The sequence below is a fragment of the Girardinichthys multiradiatus genome, chromosome 1 (genome assembly GCF_021462225.1).
Source record: "Girardinichthys multiradiatus isolate DD_20200921_A chromosome 1, DD_fGirMul_XY1, whole genome shotgun sequence".
In the NCBI taxonomy this organism is placed as follows: domain Eukaryota; kingdom Metazoa; phylum Chordata; class Actinopteri; order Cyprinodontiformes; family Goodeidae; genus Girardinichthys; species Girardinichthys multiradiatus.
The window spans coordinates 34,711,854-34,720,981 of record NC_061794.1 but is presented as its reverse complement, the minus strand read 5'-3'; the positions used below and the strand labels follow the sequence as shown (position 1 = coordinate 34,720,981).

General features: G+C 39.9%; 1 protein-coding gene across 2 annotated transcripts in view; it reads left to right on the top strand.

Moving 5' to 3' along the window:
- The first annotated feature begins 534 nt into the window (after positions 1–534).
- The window catches only part of si:ch73-181d5.4, a 29,721-nt gene continuing 21,127 nt past the window's right edge, over positions 535–9,128 (top strand). Inside the window, exons 1-6 of one of the 2 annotated variants that reach the window (XM_047366169.1) lie at positions 535–939; positions 1,968–2,048; positions 2,143–3,307; positions 3,403–3,652; positions 3,835–4,137; positions 4,245–4,428. In XM_047366169.1, the coding sequence (XP_047222125.1) occupies positions 1,991–2,048; positions 2,143–3,307; positions 3,403–3,652; positions 3,835–4,137; positions 4,245–4,428 (1,960 nt within the window). In that variant the 5' untranslated portion in view covers positions 535–939; positions 1,968–1,990. The remainder of the gene's footprint in view (positions 940–1,967; positions 2,049–2,142; positions 3,308–3,402; positions 3,653–3,834; positions 4,138–4,244; positions 4,429–9,128) is intronic. The other variant, XM_047366178.1, reaches the window with a different exon arrangement.

Here is a 9,128-nt window from a genome sequence, read left to right as displayed (position 1 = left end):
GATAGTAGGAGAAGTAAGAACTGGAAAAAGGAGCAGAAAAGAGGAAAGATTAATTACAAGATTAAGACTTGGACATACAGGACTTAATTCTACATTGTTCAAGATAAAGAAACATAATACAAGAAAATGTGATCATTGTGGAGAGGAGGAAACAATAGAACATGTAATATTGAAGTGTCAGAAATATGAACAAGAAAGAACAATTTTAAGGAGAGAATTTGTAGGTATTAAAGAAAATTTTATTTTGAGAGATACTTTGCAAAGACGTTTAGGTAGCAAACATATTCAAATTATAATTAGATTTTTCAAAAAAACTAAATTAATAAATAGAATTTGATTGTTGTAATAGTAAATAAGATTTAAAACCATGAAGAACCACACTCCATACCAGTCGGTGGTGGTAATGCACATCATAAAGTTATTTGCCAACTGCCAAAAATAATACAAGAAGAAGAAGAAGAAGACATTGTTTACTAATAGGGAAACATGGGATAGGGAAATGTGAAGGTTGCCAGGAAGAACATGTGGTTTTAAGGTGTAGAGGTTACAGTGTGTATAGGGAGATTTTGAGAGAAACTTTAAGGAACTAGGAGTAAAAGAGTTCACTTGGAAAAGTATTTTGGGTTTGGGAAGTAGAGCACAATTTCGGGTATTGGTGTCCTTTTTAAATGATACAGTGATATATTGGAGGGTTTAGGTAGTGGCTGACCAATACTCTGGAACAGTAGGTGACGGTAATGCCCCATTTAGTTGGTCGCCAACCGCCGTAAAACTTTAAGAAGAAGAAGAAGAAGAAGCCGATTCGGCTTCAACTGTGCTTCTGCCTCTGTTTGGAATCTCGCGAGACTTCAAATCGTGGGCAAAGAAAATGGAATCCCATGCTAGCATGGTAGCTGAACGAATCTAGCAACTACTGGAAAACAGTAACTTATATTTAAGGTATGATAATGTTGTCTACTTTTTATGTTCCCAGACAGCGTTACTAAATACAGCTAGCTTTAGAACACAGACAATTATTATTAGTTCACCGTCACCGTTAGCTGCAGACAACAATGTCGGACGCCTCTAAATAGTAGCAGTTTTCCCTTGTGGCCTCACGAACTAACTCGGTTGTGCTGCTAAAATCGCAGAAAGAACACGTTTTGTTTTGCGGGTTTACATCTGGCCGCGGCCTGTTATTTAAATTAGGAAGGCTGGTTTCACTATTACTTCTCTAACTAGTGTTAGCGACTTTCAAAAGGCTGTTGTTAAGTACGAACTAATGCTAGCACCAGACTGCTTCTGCTTTGGTAAACATGGTAAAATTTTGTCCAAACACCTCAGTGTAAAGCGATTGATAACTATTCATATCGACACCATAACATAAATCCAGAGTACAAAAAATCAACAGCATATAAAATGAATCATTGTGTATTTGTTTTGTATATTAAATCCATGTTTGGAATTAAACAGGAAAAGCTAGCCGTGCAGAGATTAAAGCAGCATACGCATTATTTCCTTATTTATACATATTATGCAGCGTTGTTTTTAAACAGCTAAAGGTTATCGAGATATTGGGCAAAATGGAACATCTTTACTCAGTTTTTAAGATATTTTTGCAGGGGTATGTTGCAATTACTAAACTATTATTAAAGTAAAACAACAATATTACCCTATAAAATGTTACAGAGCTCAGTTGTCCCTTATGTGTCATCTAATGTGACTAATTAAAAAAAAATCTTCCAAGTAGAAACAGGAAAGCTATCGGAATGATCCTTTTAAAATGACAGATTATGACCCAGGGTCAAACCTAAATGACCTCCTGTTGGTAGATATTTGTTGGTCAAATAACCACATTTTCTTACAGTAGACTGAGTAAATAAGAAAAAATACTTTTAATCATCTGTTAAAGTGGGTACAAACTGATGCCAGTCACCGCTGAGCTGGCAGTCCCACAAACAATTTTAACTTAAATTGTTTATGGACAGGGTTGCTGCCTACTGATGTCGGCATGGACTCAATAGAAAAGACCAATGCAGTTAATGATGATGGTAGTTCAGGTACACCAGGTAAGTGGGTTAGTTTCTTAAGCAAACGGAAACAAAAAAAATCAAGGTGTTGGTTCTGTTTTTGATTATTCTTTTTCTCGTTATTTTTCTGTAGACGAACGGCAGAGCCAATCAGGCGGGGTGGACTCTGGTGCCAGGCCATCCTTGTCACAAGTTAAAAAGTCCTGGGGCTTCAGAAGGACAACCATTGCTCGACGGGAGTTCATGGAGGAGGTCGGAGACTTAACCCACAGTCCCCCGCTGGTGCGAAGGGGCAGAAGTCGAAGAGCCATCCAGGCACCAGAAACGAACACAGAAGATGGCACCAAACAGAAAACTACACGAACAGCCAGGAGTGTGATAGAAGATCTGCAGTGGTCTGCCCCTTCCTCACCTGTATCAGAGGATAGCAAGGAACCATCAGAGACCTCTGCTGGAGGGGCCTTTGATCCCAGCCTATGGCAGGACTTGGGATCTGCTTTCCACACGGCCTTCTCTCTGCTTGGTGGCAATGAAGGCCTGTCATTGACAGATGCACTGGCAGTTCCTGCTTTTTTGGGGCCTGCTAATGAAATTGAGCCCACTGATCCACAGCCGGTAGAAGAAAATGAGGTCCCGGAGAATCTGGAAGACATGGACGTCACACAGCCTGTTGCTCCGGACAATGTTACAGAAAGAGAGAGTGATTATGTTGTTTTAATCTCTAGTCAAGAAGAGGACAGTGATGAAATGACTCTTTTTCAAATTAAAGAGCAGCTGGCCACCAGCAGCAGACCAGGAGACTCAAAGGCTCGCGGTGGGAAGGGTGGAAGAGGAAAAGCCAGGGCGAGGGGGAGAGGCAGGGGAAGAGGTAGAGGAAAGGGTAAAGGTAAGGGAAGAGGCAGGGGCAGGGCAGTGGAACTTCAGCCAATCATTGCAGACATTGAGGACATTGATGATAATGTGATACTTGTTAATGCAGATGAGCCGCAACATTTACATGAGAGCATCCAGAATGATCCACAGAGTTCTCCTGAAATGGAATCAACATCTGCCCACTTTGATATAACTCTGAATGCTGCTTTGCAGTCAGTCAGCTCAGACTGCATAATCTTAGAAAGTGATTTTACCCATAATAGGGCTGTAAATCATGGCCAGTTTGATGATGCACCAGGTGAGATGGAGGGAGAGAAAGGCAAGAAACAGGGTGAGAATATAGGAGAAATTCCAATCATAACAGAGAGTGAGGAACGTGGCTCCAATGCAATGTGCTTCGTCTGCAGCCAAACACACATTAAGAGGTACTTGCTCTTTTCTGGTAACAAGGTCTCTTAACAGAAAGGTTTGCATACCTGTTTTATATGTTTGTTTCACTTCCTGAAAACATCTTTTTCAGGTTCATGATCTGCTGTAACAGCTGCCAGGAGTGGTTTCATAGTGCCTGTGTGGGTATCGGTGAGACACAGGACTGGGAGATAGAAGAGAAAGAACAAGAGTACATGTGTTTAACCTGTACTACAACGAGGCAGACCATCATCCAGTTAGAGTCTCACCTTGAGCCAGACCTTAGCTTTCCTGACTGTCTGACACTAAGTCCGCTTGAAGTGGGATCGGAGCAACAAGAGGAGCAGCAGCAAGTTCTGAAGGTTTGAATTTCATTTCGATTGTTACCTGTCCACAAATGGGTCACAGTGTAGTCAAACCAAATCAATTAGTGCATTTGTGTTTTGGCATTTTGCATATTTAAAAATTTAGCATAATTATGACAGATTTTCAGTCACCGATTTTCCTGAATGAGTCTGCATGTAAGTCAGTGATCTGTGTTTAGGAGGCTGTTTTAGAGGAGGAGAAGGAAGAAGAGAGGGAGGCTCTGGAGACGAGACCTAAACCAGAAGCTGAGGGTGAACCACCTGAAACTGTGGCTGAGCCTCGTTGCGAGATGGAGACAGATGGCCCTCTGTGCACCGGACCTGGTTGTGTGAAACAAGCCCTGCCGGACTCTGTTTACTGTGGCACTGATTGCATCCTTCAGCATGCTGCTATTACTATGAAGACTCTTTCCTGCCCTAAGGTGCCTAAATCCAAGGAACGACCACAGAGAAAAACTGCAGCAACCAGACCTCCTGCAAAGGTAAGTGAAAGGCGAAGGTGAAGTGTTTCAGAGTAAAAAATTTGCAAGTTTGGTGAGAATCTAATAGATAGTTTCTTTGATGTTGATGTATAAAATAATCCATCCAGGTTCAAAGCTCATGCCGAACATCTAAGAGGTTGGCAAGAAAAGTTTTGGACGATGGTGATGAAGTGGAGATGAAGGAAGATCACGCAGAGCAGGAGGAGCCGTCTGCTTCTCCTAAAACCTGTGACCCCAGTCTAACAGATGTTCAGTCCACTTCCATACCGTCATCTAACCTAAACACCACGTGTATGTACCACTCAGTACTCATACACTTTCAGGCAGTTTATTCACCATGCACAAAGCACTTCCTCAGATATCATAGATTTGTCCTTCCCTTTAAATCTATTTTCTACATGAAACAAACACACAATCCCTGTACATATACATTTCTCTCGTGGATGACTGACAAGTAGCAGGGGTCAGCATTGGGTAAGTATGTTCAATTTTATTGTTGCTCTTGAATTTAAATGTCAAAAATGTTCCGTCGAGACATTCTTGATGCATCATATTAGGTGAACACTCTTAAACCAGTATGAAAAAGAAACACTTAGGTAACACGACACATGAGTAGAAGGCACACGGCTGGGTTTTAACCAGTACATTGCTGCTCTTGAAGTTTCTGTGTTGATACTCCATTTCCATTTTAAACTTAACGATCCTTTATATAAATCTCCTCAACTTCCAAGGGTCATCTGAACAATGAATAAAACCTTACAAGTTGGAAAGGTTTTTTTTTTTTTTTTTTTTTTTTTTGGAAACCATTACTTATGCTATGACCAGTAACCCTTAAAGAGAAACCCTTCCTGAAGGTTTGCAATAGGACCTTATATTTCATTAGCCTCATAGCACACTTGTTTTTCAGCAGGCACATTTTTTATTGATATTGAGCCAAAATATGACTCGGGCAGTTATGCTATGAGGCTGATGATAAACTATGCACCCATATTTGGCTTTGCTGCAAGAGGAAAGTGCTGTTCAGGCCTGCTGTCTGCATTTCATTCAAAAAGGTTCCTTAATGGCTGTTTTCTCTGACAGTATCATAATAACCCACCTCTATGGCTGTTTTCTGGAAAGCCACCGTTACTCTCTTGCTTTGCATTTATTGAGAAAAAAAACAAAACATACCTTCAAAAACATACAGGGTGGGGCAAATCTCTTACACACATTTCTGTTGGCTGTGTGAAAATATTCTGTGGTCGCAAGCCCCAAGGATGAACTCTCACCAAAAACTGCACGTTAAACATACTTCACCGATCATTTTCAGGCAGAATGTGCTGACATTTTCATAGTTCCTGGGCATGCACATCACACAGATGCCCATGTCACAACGTGACAGTTTTTGTGCATTTATCAAGCTCACACCTCAAACAGAGCTTTGGAAAGCTCTCAGAATGTAAATATGAAGTGTGTGGTAAATATTTACAGTTCATGGGACATGCATTTTAAACACTTTTACAATACAGAATACTTCTAGATAAAAGCTGCATCAAAGCAAATCAGACAAAAACAAAAATTGACACAAACGCAAATTGACCAAAAAAAATAGGGATAATTAAATTAAACCATTGCAACCCTTTTCTGTAGTAACTTGCAAAAGTATTTATATTTAAACATTTTGACATTTGTTGCATTCAACCACAAACTTTTAAATGATTGATGAAAAGTCGATCATAATTGTAAAATGGCAGAAAAGTAATTTATGGCTTAAAAATGAAATATTTTTACTAATAAAAATCTGAAATGTATGGCTTGCAAATGTATTCATCCCCATTTACTTCTATACCTCTATGTTTATTTCACTGCAGTCATTTGCATTGAAATGTCACCTTATAATTTAGTAAATGTGGTCCAGTTGTGTCTTAATTCATACTCGGTAGAAATACAGGTGTCCTGTAGAGGCTCTTCAGGTTCGTTGGGAACGCAGCAGAAGAGGTCAGGGAAGGCGTTTTGGAAGAATTTAAGGCAGGGTTAGGTTAAAAAACAATTTCCTAAGCTTTAAACATCTTACAGACAGTACAATCTATCAGGCGAAAAAATTAAAGAGGATAGCACAGCTGCCACCTTAACATGACTGTCCATTTAAACTGAAAGGTCAGATAAGAAGAGCATTAATCAGAGAAGCAGTCAAGAGGCCTGGTACAGTTCTGTAGGAGAAGGTTTGTCAACAGAACAAATATTAATCATGCAGTCCACATGCCTTGTTTTTCTTAAAGAGTGGCAAGAAGAAAGCCATGGTTGGACAAGAATAAAGTTCTGTTACAAGGTTTTCTACAAGCCATGTAACAGACACAGCAAACATGTGGAATGATGTTGTCAACATGCTCAAAGTTTAGCGTTTTGGCAACCTTGCATGCAAGACTGAGCGGGGGAACATTTAACACCACAAATCAGTTCAATCACGTCATCTTCAAGGTGAAACATGGTGGTGAAAGCATCATGCTGTGGAGGGTTAGGGAAGATCGATGAAGCTAAAAGGAGAGTTTTACTATAAGAACCTTTCTTAAAGGCTGCAAAGGACCTGAGATGGAGCTGAGGTTCACCTTCCAGCAGGACAACCACCTTCAAACTACCGCCTGATCTTCGATTGAATGGTTTAGAATTACAGCACGTCCATGTGTTTAAAACAGCCTGGTCCAACTCCAGGTCTAAATCCAGTCGAGAATCTGTGGGTCGATTTGAAAATCGAGCTATGTATACCCTCTTCAGTCATACTGAGCTTGAGCTACTTTTCAAATATCGAGGAAAAGAAATTTAGTTTCTAGGCGTTTAAAGTTGATAGTGACATACTACAAATCCCATATAGCTGTAATTACAATAAAAAGGTATTCCACAAAGTTTTGACACAGGATGGCTTAAATACAAATGCATGCCACACTTTTTGGATTTTATGTGTAAAACATTTTGAAAACCATGGGATAAAGATAAAGGGGTATGAATACTTTATAAAAGCATTTTACATTTTAAAGCTTCATATGAAGACGAATCCTTTTCACCCCAGTCTCCAAAAGCTAAGTTAATTGCCTAGTGCATGAGGTCCTTTTCCAACAGGGTTTAATTTCCAACTACAACCTAAACTCCTGTTTATGCTGTTGAATTGACTGTTTTTCCTGATGGCCAGTTTCTGCTCTTCTTCAGAGATGCTTCTTTTGATTGTTCAGCAACCTGATGCCCCCAATAGGCAACAATTTTCTGAACTATTCCTTACCATTGTTGCATAAAATGCTTCGCTGACTACACATAGCCCCTGCATTTCACAATTCTCCATGTTCACGACATCTTAAAACAGCTTTCCACGCTTCTCAAGAAACTACCTCTCAAATTAGGGTGTAGTGTAAAAATGTCCAGTATCTTCGGTGCACAGCTCTCTCCAAACTGGATGGAAAAAGTACCTGGCTGACCATGGAGAGAGCAGCTGCTTTAGAGCAGGAGGAGTTGACTGGTTTTTGTGCTGGGGGATACATTAGTAAATGTCCTACACAGGGTTTGACTTAGAGCTTTGACACAGTGGAGGGAAGATATGTGTCTGCATCAGTGAAAGGCTTTCCTCTCGCTTAGCCTCAGGGAAAAATTACAGTTCAACAGTAACACATTCAAGCCTCTGCTGGGGATGTGTTGAAAAACCCAAGTTGGGTAAAATTTTGCCAACTTTGTTTTCAAGTGATGTGAATACAACGGTAGCTGTGTCGGAGCTCCTGTTTCTGCACAAATACTATTATTTGCATACAGATTTCTTCATACAAACACACAGACTGCAGCAAACTACTCTTGACACTACTTGTTTTTGATGTTTTTTGGAATCTCTTACCAGGGTCAGCTTTTGGTATTTTTCCTTTGTAAATCCTTGTCATTTCTTTTAAGTATTAGCACCATTCCTCAAACTCTTACTCTAACTTACAGTTAAAGTTTGTAAACTCAACTGCTCATATTGCCAGAACATTTACACATCTACATAATATTTGATGGACGGGGACGCCAGTTGATGTCTTTCTTTTTCAATCCCTTTAATAGGTAAATAGATAAAATGTGCTGTGGATCTCAAGATCACAAGCATATTTGGATCCATGGCGGGTTTCTCTGCCGTGGATCCTAGTATGCTTGTAACTTGGCCTAAGTATTGAGATATAAACATACATATACACACATACATATACTGATGGCCAAAAGAAATCTTTCCCCACAACACCAGTTGTCCAGCAGCGTATCATAACCAAACGGACAACCTGTTGCATAAACCTTTGCTTGGCACCACATGGAGCCACTGAACCTCTTGGTGTGCAGCTGTGAAGTGCTGGCGCATTCCTGAAGAGGATCCCGACTGAGCAGCTGGCTACTGGCAGGAATTGGTCAAGTCTCCAGCTGTGGTACAGCAATGCAACTCAGTTTCTCACTGGGGTGGACGTCAAGGGATAAGACAGGCTGAGACAGCATCTTCACTTCATGATATTCCCTGAGCAAATGTGATCAGAGTGGTTGAGTGAGGCCTGAGAGCAGAAGTTTTGTCCTGGTGAATCAAAGCACTCCACGTGATCTTTTTATATGATCACCAATGTTGCTGGTTTGTGACAAAAATCTTGCCTATTACTTTATGGTACTTATACCAATGATTTGTTTCTTTTCCATCAGTATATACAGCAAAAAGCAATACAGCCCAACCCATTACATAATACACTGTTTGCCCAGACATGCCTCCTATCTAAAATTTATTATTCTATGCTGATAGTAGGTATACTTTTTATTAAATTCACTTTAAAAATATTTTATTAATCCCAAAGGGAAATGAAATGTTGACGCTCATGTTATATAGGTTTTTCAAAGAAAAGCTATACTTTTATATATGTTTTATATATAGCATTGAGGAGTTTTTGGTTTCCAACACCCACAGTGTGCAACATTAACGTGTGAACCAGTTGATCAGGCTTTTTATAAGGAGTTTTTAAAAACAAACC